At 47.2% G+C, this 15,586-nt stretch overlaps 1 protein-coding gene across 4 annotated transcripts in view; it reads left to right on the top strand.

The window, feature by feature from the left end:
- Positions 1-15,586, top strand: part of LOC309530300 (uncharacterized protein) — a 670,922-nt gene that overhangs the window by 532,863 nt on the left and 122,473 nt on the right. For all 4 annotated transcript variants that reach the window (XM_082219087.1, XM_082219086.1, XM_082219085.1 and 1 more), the window contains exon 3: positions 4,136-4,217. In XM_082219087.1, the coding sequence (XP_082075213.1) occupies positions 4,136-4,217 (82 nt within the window). The remainder of the gene's footprint in view (positions 1-4,135; positions 4,218-15,586) is intronic.

Here is a 15,586-nt window from a genome sequence, read left to right as displayed (position 1 = left end):
ACAAGATGGTCAATATCCGGTTCCACGCCATCCTTTTAAAATTTAAATCTCAAAACAGATCCCAACTTTCAGAACATGTAAACCACATGAGTGGAAAGACCCCTGCTCCACTCGCAGAAATAGGACTATGCTTCCTTCTCCCACCCTTGAAGTAAACGTCTATGTAACGAAAGAGAATCGACCCAAGTCTGCCTTCCTCCGCCATCCTCAGCTTCGCTCTTCAAGCCAAAAGACAACACTTCCTGTAGTGATCAGGTGGGATTGCTATGAGGATTTATAACAAATATAGAGTAAGCCTTCTGTGTCAGCAATGAAAGCATTGCGTTGACTGGGTTTAAACTATTTTCATATGATTCTTGATCAATCCACTCCTCTGCATCCCTGTTCCATTTCTCTTTCTTCACAAGTCACGTCCCCACTCAGACAGGCAGGCGTCCTGGGTCATCAGAGACAGGGGGCAGTTTCTTTGCTGTAGCTTTTCTGATATGTTAATCTTAGGATGTTAATCTTAGGGCCAGGAAACAGGTCTCACATAAAGGTGATAATGATTGTTGTCCTCCTGGCCATCCTTCTTATCATATGTATTGATTGTTTAGGACCCACTTGGGCAGGGGTACAGACGTTTGGTCTGTAACACGTGGATCCTCAGCCTGCCTCTCAGGTGTCCTGTGTCTTAAAGGTCTCTGAGATCTCTTGATGAAGGGAGGGAGATGCTCAGAGTCCAGCCAAGAGCCTCACCCCCAAAAGGATATCTGGGCATTGGCGTAGCCAGGGGGGGGCAGCTGCCCCCCTTAATCCATAAAGAAATAATAATAATCTGAGGTTCTGCCAAGCGAGAGAGGGCTGAGCTGGAGGGACTCGGCTTGGCAAGGGTTAAAGGGAACTGAGCTGCTTTCCTAGAGAGGCCAGGAAGCAAGGGGGGGCCAGGTCCTCCAGAGCCAAGGCCCCTCCCTCCCCAGTCCTTTCCTGCAAGGAAGGGGGGGTGTTGCTTTGTGTCTCTGCTGCAAGGGCTGCCTCGCTCTCCCCTCCTGGGATCTGGTGAGTCTCCTCTCTCTCTGGGATCTGGTGAGTCTCCTCTCTCTCTGGGATCTGGTGGGGGTCCCAGGGCTGCAGCAGGGGAGGGGGCCTGGGGGGCCTGATCTGCTCCTGCGGGGGGGGGGACCCCAAGTCAGGGGGGAGGAGAGGGTCCTGCCAGGGAGGGGCCAGGTCTGCCACGCTCTCCCTCCTGCAGATCAGAGGATCCCAAACTCATTTGACCCTCCGCCCCCCCCCTTTCAGAAAAGATCTCCCTTCTTTAAACAAAGGAGTCCCTGGGACTTTAACTCTGTGTGACGTCGCTCAGCCTCATTGCACAACAGAGGAAACATCTGCAAATGGTTTTCCAAAGCTGGATGAGGAGGTGGACTAGCCCCCCCCCCCAAAAAAAAAAAGGTGGGAGAGAAAGGCCAGGAATAAAGAGAGGGATCCCAGTTTCCCAGAGTCTGGCTGCTGCATTGGGGACCAGTTTCCCAGTGTCTCCCAGGGCAGCTCCCCACGGAGGCCACTGCAGCCATCCCCTCGCACCCAGAGCAGGGCATCCCAGGACCACATCCTCTCTCTCCCAAAGGGATTGTTGCTGGCAAAGCAGCCGGAAATGGGCGCTGCTATTCACCGAGCCTCCAGGGACCTTGGCATCAATGGCTGTGCATGTGTTAAGCTATCTAATTGAATAATAATAATAAACCCGCCTAAATTTCAAGGGAGGTGTCTTTGGCACAACTCACTTGGCACTCAGCAGGTTGTCCCTCAGAGCAAAGAAAAAGGGACCCCACCCAGGAGTCTGTCTGGAGAGCGGCAGAGAGTCCAAGTGCAAAGGATTGTTGCTGGCAAAGCAGCCGGAAATGGGCGCTCCTAGTCCCTGAGCCTCCAAGGACCTTGGCATCAATGGCTGTGTGTGTGAAGCTATCTACCTCTCTTTTAAATCAGAACAAGTGAAGGCGGTGAAGGTCCTGTGTGAGTGTCTGGAAGCGGTTGGAGGATGGATGGCGGCTAACAGATTGAGGTTGAATCCTGACAAGACAGAAGTACTGTTTTTGGGGGACAGGAGGTGAGCAGGTGTGGAGGATTCCCTGGTCCTGAATAGGGTAACTGTGCCCCTGAAGGACCAGGTGCGCAGCCTGGGAGTCATTTTGGACTCACAGCTGTCCATGGAGGCACAGGTTAACTCTGTGTCCAGGGCAGCTGTCTACCAGCTCCACCTGGTACGCAGGCTAAGACCCTACCTGCCCGCGGACTGTCTCGCCAGAGTGGTGCATGCTCTAGTTATCTCACGCTTGGACTACTGCAACACGCTCTACGTGGGGCTACCTTTGAAGGTGACCCGGAAACTACAACTAATCCAGAATGCGGCAGCTAGACTGGTGACTGGGAGCGGCCGCCGAGACCATATAACACTGGTCTTGAAAGACCTACATTGGCTCCCAGTACGTTTCCGAGCACAATTCAAAGTGTTGGTGCTGACCTTTAAAGCCCTAAATGGCCTCTGTCCAGTATATCTGAAGGAGCGTCTCCTCCCCCATCGTTCTGCCCGGACACTGAGGTCCAGCTCCGAGGGCCTTCTGGCGGTTCCCTCACTGCAAGAGGCCAAGTTACAGGGAACCAGGCAGAGGGCCTTTTCGGTAGTGGCGCCCGCCCTGTGGAACGCCCTCCCATCAGATGTCAAAGCGATAAACAACTACCTGACATTCAGGAGACATCTGAAGGCAGCCCTGTTCAGGGAAGTTTTTAATATGTGACATTTTAGTGTATCTTTCATCTTTGTTGGAAGCCGCCCAGAGTGGCTGGGGAAACCCAGCCAGATGGGCGGGGTACAAATAATAAATTATTATTATTATTATTACTAATACTAAATTACCCGCCTAAATTTCAAGGGAGGTGTCTTTGGCCACATCCACTTGGCCCTCAGGGGTTGGCCAGATACATTCCTGGCCCTCGGAGCAAAGAAAAAGGGACCCCACCCCAGGAGTCTGTCTGGAGAGCGGCAGAGAGTCCAAGTGCAAGAAAAGGAGACAGAAGCAGGGGAGTGGGGGTGGGGGGAGAACAACTCCTGAGGACCCCCAGGTGAGGACCCCCACTAGAGCCAAGCATCCATTATTCACAAGATACAAATGACTCCCTTGTCTGTCAGTTCTGACTTCATGCATTGACTGGAAGGCAGCAGAAACCAGACTGATTCACCTCACATTAATCCGTTCAGTTGCCTCCACATTTTGCATTGCTAGAAGGCTAGAGACATATTTCTCCTCCTACTCTTCTTTCCCCCAAAAAAAGATAGCTCATGGACTGGAATGCGGTGCAGTCCAGCCCTAGTTCCCAGCAAGACGCATCCATGCTTGCTCAGGGAATCTTTTTCTTCTACTGACCTACAAATTCTGTAACAGAACAATGTATTTGCTTTGTAGGATTTGCTAGAGCTTCTCATTCAGACAGACAGAACTTGGCAGAAGACCAAAAGGTTCCTTCCGATCTCTCACAGGCTTCCTGAGAGCACAGATGGATGAGCAAGACTCAGCTGGCCCTGAAGCAGGAAGAGGCCATGACATCCAAACTGGGAGCAGTGGGGGGTTCTGGGAAAATTTTGTGCAGAAGATCCTGGGTGAGGAGGACACCCTCCGCTCAGAGGTGCAGAGCCAGCAGGTGAGACAGTTCTGCTTCCAGGAGGCCAAAGGACCCCGAGAGGTTTGCAGCCGACTCTACCACCTTGGCCGTCAGTGGCTGAAGCCAGAAAGGCACACGAAAGCTGAGATGCTGGACCTGGTGATCTTGGAGCAGTTCCTGGCTGTCCTTCCACCAGAGATGGAGAGCTGGGTGAGGGAATGCGGAGCGGAGACCAGTTCGCAGGCGGTGGCCCTGGCCGAAGGTTTCCTCCTGAGTCAGGCAGAGGAGAGAAAGCAGGTGAGAGAGACTTTCCTCTGGATACTCCCAAGGAGCTCCAAACAGGACAGAGAACATCCCATAATGCTCTACTGTTGGCCCATCCGTTTTCTGGGAAGGCATCCATGGAATGAGATGTAACAGCCTGAATAATTTTGTCTTTGTCATTCTTTTACTAATATTTCTCCCCATTCTCTGTTTTGAATCCTTGTTTCTTTTTCAGGGAACGGAACTCTTTGCAGAAATGGACCTGGATTCCTGTGAGGCAGAGAGGCCTCCGTTGGACACCAGAGAGCGGCCACTGGGTAAGGAGGAAGGTGGCTCTTCTCCATTTGGTCTTGTTCTGTTGGTTTTCCAGCTCATCTGAGGGTTCTTTGTCACGGCTAAAAATTGGCAGCTGTTTCTTTAATGCTTAAAAAGCTGGGTCAGCATGAGTCAGCGGCCTGCACCGGGTTGTATATATAGAGTGAGAAATGTTAGTTTGGTTTGGGTTGGTTGGTTGGTGAAACCTGGTAGTGTTGATGTGTGTGTGAGATTTTGACCAGCTTCGGCCCATCTGAAGCTGATACAGGCTTTACTTATCTTGAGCCCAAGCAGAGTAGTCCAGACAGCAGAAGGATAAGCAGTATGTGCCACATTCTCAACTTTATTTCCACTCTGTGCTGAGAGAATACAAACATGCATCTTGCCTCTGTGAGAGCAGAGAAGCAACCTGTCTCTCTAACAAAGAAACTGAGAGAAGAGTGAAAAACAGCAAACCAGTGTACGTCACATCCAGTCTCCCATTCCTGTGGGAATCCAACAGTAACTTGGACTGTGGAATGCAAAACAATGTCTTGTGATATGCATTCGCTGCTCAGTGAGGAAGCAGAAACCAACAGTGTGTACAGTTGGTCAGTCGCTTTTGTGTACAGTTGGTCAGTCACTTTTGCAGAAAGGCTTTTAAGAATAAAAGCGGAAAGTACTCTGCAAGGATACTCTTCTCGTGGACTCTTTATGTCAACAAGGGTCCGAGGACCAGGCTGAGGCAACAAAGGGAGGTCAGAACCCTTCTTTTTTTTTTACAAACACTGACAGGTTATGGGCCCAGTGTTTCTGAGCTTGTGCAGAGTGCAAAACGACTGACAGCATCTGAGCAGGGAGCTGGTGAGTCCTGGTGGTGTATGGAGCCAGTGGCTGTGCGTTGGAGCAGTTGGTGGCAAGCTGTAACTGTCTGCAGTGACGCTGGGGCAGCTAGGATCTGAGGATCAGGAAAGCACTCAGCATCGGCTACTGGAACAGTCTGAACTCCTAGAGGACCACAGTAGGCGACTCACAGAGCAGCTACACCAGTACTCTGCAGGGATACTCTTCTCGGGGACTCTTTTATGCCAACAGAACCTTTTTTTTTTTACAAACACTGATATTCTTTTCATCTTGTTTTGCGGGGAGACAGTTGGAAGCAAGGGTCCAGAGGAGGGGAGATGGGTTTTTGCACATCTAACATATGAAATGGGCACAAACCTCCAAATGCTCTCAGCAAGTAAGGCTTTCTGAAAGGCCCATCTGTTGTTAGAGATGCCCTGTTTCCCCTGTGAGAGAAGCAGGCACTCCTGGCGTCCTGTTTACATTTTTTCTCTTGCAGGTGACAGAATGATGCCAGCAAGACCTCCTGATCCGCCTTCTCATGGGGGCAGAAGGGAAGCAGCGGCTGTGGAACCAGATCAGGTCAGGGAAAGCTGCCTTGTGGGGACAGAGGCTGAGGGATGGAGCAATATCATGGACTGGTTGGGCACAGAGGAATGGTGGGAGGAAGCAGCCAGGGAACCAGGAAGGGAAGATGGCTCAGAGCCGAAGGAGTGGAAGTGGAGGAAGGATGAGTGATCAGAGGGAGAAGCCTGGGAAAAGGAGATGTCAGAAGCTAAAGGGGTAACAGGGCTTAGTGAGCTGGGAGACACTGTGGCAGAATGCAGTGCAGAATCAGAGGCAGAAGAGGAAGGAGGCGAGTGGGAGAGGAAAGTCGAGAGGCAGAGGTGAGTCAGGAGAAGGAGGAACCATCGGTGGCTCCCTCTCCTTCTGCCAGAAGCCACCCTCCCTGCTTGTCTCTCAGAGCCAGGAAACCCCCTGCGTTGCAGGAATCTCTGCTAGATTATGCAAACTGACAGACCCTCTGGGAATGAGCTGCTGTTCTCATGAGGCCCGAAACTCAGCCAAGTCTGTGAATATCGTGTTCTTGCTAAGAAAGTGTGAACTCCAGCTGTGTACTGTGGGATTTCCTACCCATAGAACTCTGACACCAGCCTTCTGAATTTCGCCAGTAGGATTCATCTGTAGTTGCAGTTTTCATGGAATCCTAGAGTTGAAAGGGACCCCAAGGGTCATCAAGTCCAACCCCCTGCGTTGCTAGATCATCCAAGACAGATGGCCATCCAAAATTGTTGTTGTTGTTTAGTCGTTTAGTCGTGTCCGACTCTTCGTGACCCCATGGACCAGAGCACGCCACGCACTCCTGTCTTCCACTGCCTCCCACAGTTTGGTCAGACTCATGTTTGTAGCTTCGAGAACACTGTCCAACCATCTCATTCTCTGTCGTCCCCTTCTCCTTGTGCCCTCCATCTTTCCCAACAACAGGGTCTTTTCCAGGGAGTCTTCTCTTCTCATGAGGTGGCCAAAGTATTGGAGCCTCAACTTCACAATCTGTCCTTCCGGTGAGCACTCGGGGCTGATTTCCTTAAGAATGGATACGTTTGATCTTCTTGCAGTCCATGGGACTCTCAAGAGTCTCCTCCAGCACCATAACTCAAAAGCATCAATTCTTTGGCGATCAGCCTTCTTTATGGTCCGGCTCTCACTTCCATACATCACTACTGGGAAGACCGTGGCTTTAACTCTACGGACCTTTGTTGGTAAGGTGATGTCTCTGCTTTTTAAGATGCTGTCTAGGTATGCCACCACCTTTCTCCCAAGGAGCAGGCGTCTTTTAATTTTGTGACTGCTGTCACCATCTGCAGTGATCATGGAGCCCAAGAAAGTAAAAGCTCTTACTGCTTCCATTTCTTCCCCTTCTATTTGCCAGGAGGTGATGGGACCAGTGGCCATGATATTCGCTTTTCTGATGTTGACCTTCAGACCATATTTTGTGCTCTCCTCTTTCACCCTCATTAAAAGGTTCTTTAATTCCTCCTCACTTTCTGCCATCAAGGTTGTGTCATCTGTATATCTGAGGTTGTTGATATTTCTTCCGGCGATCTTAATTCCGGCTTGGGATTCATCCAGCCCAGCCTTTCGCATGATGAATTCTGCATATAAGTTAAATAAGCAGGGGGACAATATACAGCCTTGTCGTACTCCTTTCCCAATTTTGAACCAATCAGTTGTTCCATATCCAGTTCTAACTGTAGATGAGGTGATCAGGCACTCCCATTTCTTTAAGAACTTGCCATAGTTTGCTGTGGTCGACACAGTCAAAGGCTTTTGCATAGTCAATGAAGCAGAAGTAGATGTCTTTCTGGAACTCTCTAGCTTTCTCCATAATCCAGCGCATGTTTGCAATTTGGTCTCTGGTTCCTCTGCCTCTTCTAAATCCAGCTTGCACTTCTGGGAGTTCTCGGTCCACATACTGCTTGAGCCTGCCTTGTAGAATTTTAAGCATAACCTTGCTAGTGTGTGAAATGAGTGCAATTGTGCGGTAGTTGGAGCATTCTTTGGCACTGCCCTTCTTTGGGATTGGGATGTAGACTGATCTTCTCCAATCCTCTGGCCACTGCTGAGTTTTCCAAATTTGCTGGCATATGGAGCGTAGCACCTTAACAGCAACATCTTTTAAAAATTTAAATAGTTCAGCTGGAATATCATCACTTCCACTGGCCTTGTTATTAGCAGTGCTTTCTAAGGCCCATTTGACTTCACTCTCCAGGATGTCTGGCTCAAGATCAGCAACCACACTACCTGGGGTATACGAGACATCCATTTCTTTCTGGTATAGTTCCTCTGTGTATTCTTGCCACCTCTTCTTGATGTCTTCTGCTTCTGATAGGTCCTTTCCACTTTTGTCTTTTATTATGGTAATCTTTGTACGAAATGTTCCTTTCATATCTCTAATTTTCTTGAACAGATCTCTGGTTTTTCCCATTCTATTGTTTTCCTCTATTTCTTTGCATTGCTCGTTTAAGAAGGCCTTCTTGTTTCTCCTTGCTATTCTTTGGAAATCTGCATTCAGTTTCCTGTATCTGTCACTATCTCCCTCGCATTTTGCTTGCCTTCTCTCCCCCGCTATTTGTAAGGCCTCGTTGGACAGCCACTTTGCTTTCTTGCATTTCCTTTTCATTGGGATGGTTTTAGTTGCTGCCTCTTGTATAATGTTATGAGCCTCCATCCATAGTTCTTCAGGTACTCTATCCACCAAATCTAAATCCTTAAACCTGTTCCTCAATTCCACTATGTATTCATAAGGGATTTGGGATTTGATTTAGATTGTATCTTACCGGCCCAGTGGTTTTTCCTACTTCCTTCAGTTTAAGCTTGAATTTTGCTATAAGAAGCTGATGATCTGAGCCACAGTCAGCTCCAGGTCTTGTTTTTGCTGACTGTATAGAGCTTCTCCATCTTTGGCTGCAGAGAATATAATCAATCTGATTTTGATGCTGCCCATCTGGTGATGTCCATGTGTAGAGTCGTCTGTTGTGTTGTTGGAAAAGAGTGTTTGTGATGACCAGCTTGTTCTCTTGGCAGAACTCTGTTAGCCTTTGCCCTGCTTCGTTTTGAACTCCAAGGCCAAACTTGCCAGTTGTTCCTTTTATCTCTTGACTCCCTACTTTAGCATTCCAATCCCCTATAATGAGAAGAACATCCCTCTTTGGTGTCATTTCTATAAGGTGTTTTAAGTCTTCATAGAATTGGTCATTTTCAGTTTCTTCAGCACCAGTGGTTGGTGCATAAACTTGGATTACTGTGATGTTAAAAGGTCTGCCTTGTATTCGTATCGAGATCATTCTATCATTTTTGAGATTGCATCCTAGTACAGCTTTTGCCACTCTTTTGTTGACTCTAAGGGCCACTCCATTTCTTTTACAGGATTCTTGCCCACAGTAGTAGATGTGATGGTCATCCGAACTGAATTCGCCCATTCCCATCCATTTTAGTTCACTGATGCCCAGGATGTCAATATTTATTCTTGCCATCTCATTTTTGACCACATCCAACTTACCAAGGTTCATGGTTCTTACATTCCAGATTCCTATGCAATATTTTTCTTTACAGCATTGGACTTTCCTTTCGCTTCCAGGCATATCCGCAACTGAGCGTCCTTTCGGCTTTGGCCCAGCCTCTTCATCAGCTCTGAATCTACTTGTACTTGTCCTCCGCTCTTCCTCAGTAGCATGTTGGACGCCTTCCGACCTGAGGGGCTCATCTTCCAGCGTCATAACTTTTATATGCCTGTTGTCTTTGTCCATGGAGTTTTCTTGGCAGGGATACTGGAGTGGCTTACCGGTTCCTGCTCCAGGTGGATCACGTTTGGTCAAAACTCTCCACTATGACCTGTCCATCTTGGGTGGCCCTGCACCGCATAGCTCATAGCTTTTCTGAGTTATTCAAGCCCCTTCGCCATTGCAAGGCAGTGATCCATGAAGGGGCCATCCAAAATAGGCTTATCTTATTTCTAGACTGATCACTGAATGCAAAAATTGGTTTCTAAGCAGTGGACAAATGAGAACAAATAGTGGCCTGGATTCACCTAACCAGCGCCATCCGCTGGAAAATGGAGCCTGCCCCCATTCCTCCCCTCCCCCTCTCCATGCCCCCATGAACCCCTTGAATTTGGCCCTAGGGCATTGGGAGGGAACCTTCCCAGAACAACTCACAAGGAGAGGAGAAAGTAGATCCTTCCATCGGGGAAACTGGAGTGCTTGCGTAGGCAGAGTGACTTGAAAACCACAAGGTGGAGTACCACCTATTTGCACAAAGACGGATACCCATAATTAAAAGGCAGAATAAAATAAGCATCCATAAATAAAATGTGCAGCTAGCAATCCTATTGAAGCAACACCGCAACCCAGCCAGATGGGCGGGGTATAAATAATAAATTATTATTATTATTATTATTATTATTATTATTATTATTATTATTATTTACAGGAAGGAAACAACAGAGCATTGTGTAGCAGATCATATTTCTGCTGTCTCAGAGGAGGACATTTCCCTTTATCTTTTAGGGTCCAGTCTGCTTTGAAGATGTCACCATTCGTTTCACGGACGAGGAGTGGGCGTTCCTGGATCCTGACCAGAGAGCTCTGCATAAGGACGTCATGGAGGAGACTCGTGGGATCGTGGCCTCTCTTGGTAAGGCTCCCTGTGGGATCATCATATCAGCCTGGAAATTCAAAACATACCTCTATGGAACCAACCTCATATATTTTCACAGAGCTCAACAGTGCCCCCTATAACACCTGGGAACCTAACACCCCCACAATAAACAGTAACTTACAGTTTTTTCTTTGAACAATCTTCCTCAAATTACTCCTTTTTCTACCACGATCAGGCTGGTCTGAACTGCCCAGGCCATCTTCAATGTCAGCTTCAGAATTGTTAGGAAAGATAAGTTGTGAGCTTTAGAGCTTACAGGGTTAACAGCTCAGAGTGTCCTGCATCTGGGGAGGAGCTTTCTCAACATCCAGGAAAGCTGTTTCTTCGTTCTTTCTGACTTTCGTTTTCTGCTGAGACACGGAAGACGCAACGTCTGCATCTTCCGATGGTTTATCTTGCTGTACATACAATAAAGCTTTGTAATTTAGAGGAACAGCAGTGTATTGGACTCTGAGTTCTGCAAGCTCACACACACAAGAGCCAGTATGGTGTAGTGGTTAAGAGCGGTAGTCACGTAATCTGGGAAACCGGGTTCGCGTCTCCGCTCCTCCACATGCAGCTGCTGGGTGACCTTGGGCCAGTCACACTTCTCTGAAGTCTCTCAGCCCCACTCACCTCACAGAGTGTTTGTTGTGGGGGAGGAAGGGAAAGGAGAATGTTAGCCGCTTTGAGACTCCTGAAGGGGAGTGAAAGGCGGGATATCAAATCCAAACTCTTCTTCTTCTTCTTCACTCGCTGTGCCGCTCTGCTACAAGTCCAGGAAATGTGGAGCTTCAGGTTTTCTGTTTTTGTTTTTGCTCCTGTCAGTCTTGTGTTGACCAAAGAAATGACTGCCAATGGAGATGGAAGGGATGCTATGGTTGGGCCAAACAAAATTCATTCCAGAGAGCTGTGGAAACGTACCGGACACCACATACGTAGCTTCAGGTTTTCTGGTTTTGTATTTGCTCCTGTCAGTCTTGGGTTGATCAAAAACATTAGGAAGAACTTCCTGACAGTAAGAGCTGTTCGACAGTGGAATTTGCTGCCAAGGAGTGTGGTGGAGTCTCCTTCTTTGGAGGTCTTTAAGCAGAGGCTTGACAACCATATGTCAGGAGTGCTCTGATGGTGTTTCCTGCTTGGCAGGGGGTTGGACTTGATGGCCCTTGTGGTCTCTTCCAACTCTATGATTCTATGAAAGAAATGATTGACAATGGAGATGGAGGGGATGTCATGGTTGGGCCAAACAAAATTCATCCCAGATAAGAGCTAGACTTATTGAATCTCAGGTAGTAGTAGCAGTGATGATGATGATGATGATGATGATGATGAAGATGGTTTACAAACTTAATCTTTTCCAGAACAGGACCGTTCTTAAATCAATGTAACACTCTAGTAATAATAATATTTTTTATTTATACCCTGCCCATTTGGCTGGGTTGCCCAAGCCACTCTGGGCGGCTTCCAACACATATATAAACATGAAACATAAATAATAGTCTGATCCCATATAAATAGAACATTAACTTTAAAGTGAACTTCTCCTAGTGGCCAAAATTGTGGAAACCTTTTGTGAAAAGTGTATTTCTGAGGTTTGATGGCTCATAACACCACTTTTGTGTGGAGTAATACCATAAAATTATATATCAATGAAGGATAATCTAATGAAGAATGTAATGAAAGAACTTTTATGAAGGAGTATTTATTAGAACAGCAGTCCTAACCATTGGCAACCTTTAGCTTTAATTACGGCCTTACAATGCCTTCCCATGATATGAACCAAGTTTTTAGTACTGCAGCTGTAATAAAGTGAAACCAAGATTAAATTATTGCCTCTGTTAATTGGACTTTATTGCTGGGTTGCTTCTGACTAACAAGTTTCTTTAGTCGGCTCCATAGATTTCTGATTGGGTTAAAGTTTGGGCTATTCCCAGGCCATTCCGGCAGTGAAATATCTTTATATTGAAAGCACCTTTTGCACACAGCAGCAACATGACATGGAGCGGAATCCTGTTGAAGTATAAAATAGAATATATATGTGTGTGTGTGTGTGTGTAATGTTTCCAAGGGGTTGCTCGAGAGCAAGCAGGCAAATATCTCCCTGCTTAGCTGTGAAGCCTTGCTTTTGCTGCCAAAATAAACCTTACCTGTTCGGAGCGCCACTCTCCCGTGGCTGACTCAGTCGTTGGCAGAATCCGTGAGTGGGCGGTTCCTAAACTTTCCCCAGCAAAGCAGCTTCTTGACTCCCAGTCTGCGCCTCCCCTCTCTGCGCAGATGCTTTCTGCGCAAGGAAGGTGTGGGTAACAGAGGACCCCTCTCCTCCCCGCTTTGCCCAGGCAAGTTAGAATCATAGAATAGAATCATAGAATCATAGAGTTGGAAGAGACCACAAGGGCCATCGAGTCCAACCCCCTGCCAAGCAGGAAACACCATCAGAGCACTCCTGACATATGGTTGTCAAGCCTCTGCTTAAAGACCTCCAAAGTAGGAGACTCCACCACACTCCTTGGCAGCAAATTCCACTGTCGAACAGCTCTTACTGTCAGGAAGTTCTTCCTAATGTTTAGGTGGAATCTTCTTTCTTGTAGTTTGGATCCATTGCTCCGTGTCCGCTTCTCCGGAGCAGCAGAAAACAACCTTTCTCCCTCCTCTATGTGACATCCTTTTATATATTTGAACATGGCTATCATATCACCCCTTAACCTCCTCTTCTCCAGGCTAAACATGCTCAGCTCCCTTAGCCGTTCCTCATAAGGCATCGTTTCCAGGCCTTTGACCATTTTGGTTGCCCTCCTCTGGACACGTTCCAGTTTGTCAGTGTCCTTCTTGAATTGTGGTGCCCAGAACTGGACACAGTACTCCAGGTGTGGTCTGACCAGAGGAGAATACAGTGGCACTATTACTTCCCTTGATCTAGATGCTATACTCCTATTGATGCAGCCGAGAATTGGATTGGCTTTTTTAGCTGCCGCGTCACACTGTTGGCTCATGTCAAGTTTGTGGTCAACCAAGACTCCTAGATCCTTTTCACATGTACTGCTCTCAAGCCAGGTGTCAACCATCTTGTATTTGTGCCTCTCATTTTTTTTGCCCAAGTGCAATACTTTACATTTCTCCCTGTTAAAATTCATCTTGTTTGTTTTTGCCCAGTTCTCTAATCTGTCAAGGTCGTTTTGAAGTGTGATCCTGTCCTCTGGGGTGTTAGCCACCCCTCCCAATTTGGTGTCATCTGCAAATTTGATCAGGATGCCCTTGAGTCCATCATCCAAGTCGTTGATAAAGATGTTGAATAAGACCGGGCCCAAGACAGAACCCTGTGGCACCCCACTAGTCACTCTTCTCCAGGATGAAGAGGAACCATTGATGAGCACCCTTTGGGTTCGGTCAGTCAGCCAGTTACAAATCCACTGAGTGGTAGCATAGTCAAGACCGCATTTTACCAGCTTCTTTACAAGAATATCATGGGGCACCTTGTCAAATGCCTTGCTGAAATCAAGGTAGGCTACATCCACTGCGTTCCCTTCATCTACCAGGCTTGTAATTCTGTCAAAAAACGAGATCAGGTTAGTCTGACATGACCTATTTTTCAGAAATCCATGCTGACTATTGGTGATCACAGCATTCCTTTCTAGGTGCTCACAGACTGTTTGCTTAATGATCTGCTCCAGAATCTTCCCTGCTATTGATGTCAGACTGACTGCGCGGTAATTATTTGGGTCCTCTCTTTTCCCCTTTTTGAAAATAGGGACAACATTTGCCCTCCTCCAGTCTGCCGGGACTTCGCCTGTTCTCCAGGAATTCTCAAAGATGACTGCCAGTGGTTCTGAGATCACATCTGCCAGTTCTTTTAATACTCTTGGATGCAGTTCATCTGGCCCTGGAGACTTGAATACATCTAAACTAGCCAAATATTCTTGTACTATCTCCTTAGTTATTCTGGGCTGTATTTTCTTTGCTGAATCATTTGCTCCAAATTCTTCAGGTCGGGCATTGTTTTCTTTATCGGAGAAGACTGAGGCAAAGAAGGCATTGAGGAGTTCAGCCCTTTCTGTGTCCCCTGTTTGCATTTCACCATCTTCTCCTCTGAGTGACCCCACTGTTTCTTTGTTCTTCCTTTTGCTACGAACATACCCATAAAAGCCTTTTTTGTTGCTTTTAACCTCTCTAGCAAGCCTGAGTTCATTCTGTGCTTGAGCTTTTCTGACTTTGTGTCTACACGTGCTGGCTATTTGTTTGAATTCCTCTTTGGTGGTTTCCCCCCTTTTCCATTTTTTGTACACATCCTTTTTTAATCTTAATTCAGTTAAAAGTTCTTTAGATAGCCACCCTGGCTTCTTTAGGCACCTTCCATGTTTCCGTCTCATTGGTATTGCCTGACGTTGTGCTTTTACTATCTCCCTCTTAACAAACTCCCAGCCATCATGAACTCCCTTTCCTTTTAGTATTGTTGTCCATGGGATCTCACCCAGCACTTCCCTAAGTTTTATGAAGTCGGCTTTCTTAAAGTCAAGAAATTGAGTCCTAGTATGCTTGGCTGCTCCTTTCCGCTGTATAGTAAACTTCAGAAGAGCATGATCACTCGCGCCTAATGATCCTTCCACTTCTACCCCACTAACCAGGTCATCAACATTGGTTAAGACCAGATCTAAAATGGCTGTTCCTCTTGTTGCTTCTCCCACTTTCTGGACAATGAAGTTGTCTGCAAGGCCAGTGAGGAATCTGTTTGACCTTATGCTCTTGGCTGAGTTTGACGTCCAACAAATATCCGGGTAATTGAATTCCCCCATTACTACTATCTCCCTTCCTTTTGCATGCTTGGCCATCTGTTCCAGGAAAGCATCATCTTCGCAAGTTGTCCTGGCACTGTCTTGCCTCTTCCGACTCCTGCAGCGCCACTCCACTGGAGGCATCTTTATTCTCCTCCCTTGAAGAGGAGCTGCTTCCCACGATCCCTGGAGGCTCTCTGTAATCCATTCGGCTTATCCTCTCTCCCTCCTGAACCGAGGGCAGTTCCCTGACAATGTGCTTCAGCATCTGGGAAAAGATCACCTGAGGAACGCTTCAGTTTGCGCGCAAGTCTTTCATTTATGCATTTTAGGGCATTTACATCCCCATTAATGATGTAAATTTTGCCCACACCTTTTGCTGCCATACAACCCCAGATCAACACAATATCTGAGTGTTTCATGGTCGGTGTAATGCAAGTGGATGTAAATCTTACCTGATTCTTCTCCTCGTGTATGTTATGCCATCACTACCAAGCAATGAGATTTGGGTCTCATTGCTCCAAATAACACTGTTCCATTGTTCTGCTGTCCAGTTAACATGGGTTTAATCTTTTCAACCTTTGCTT

The sequence above is a fragment of the Podarcis vaucheri genome, assembly GCF_965113315.1.
Source record: "Podarcis vaucheri genome assembly, chromosome: 4".
NCBI lineage: Eukaryota > Metazoa > Chordata > Lepidosauria > Squamata > Lacertidae > Podarcis > Podarcis vaucheri.
Note: the sequence above shows the minus strand (reverse complement) of the source record. Positions and strands in the feature narration are given on the sequence as shown.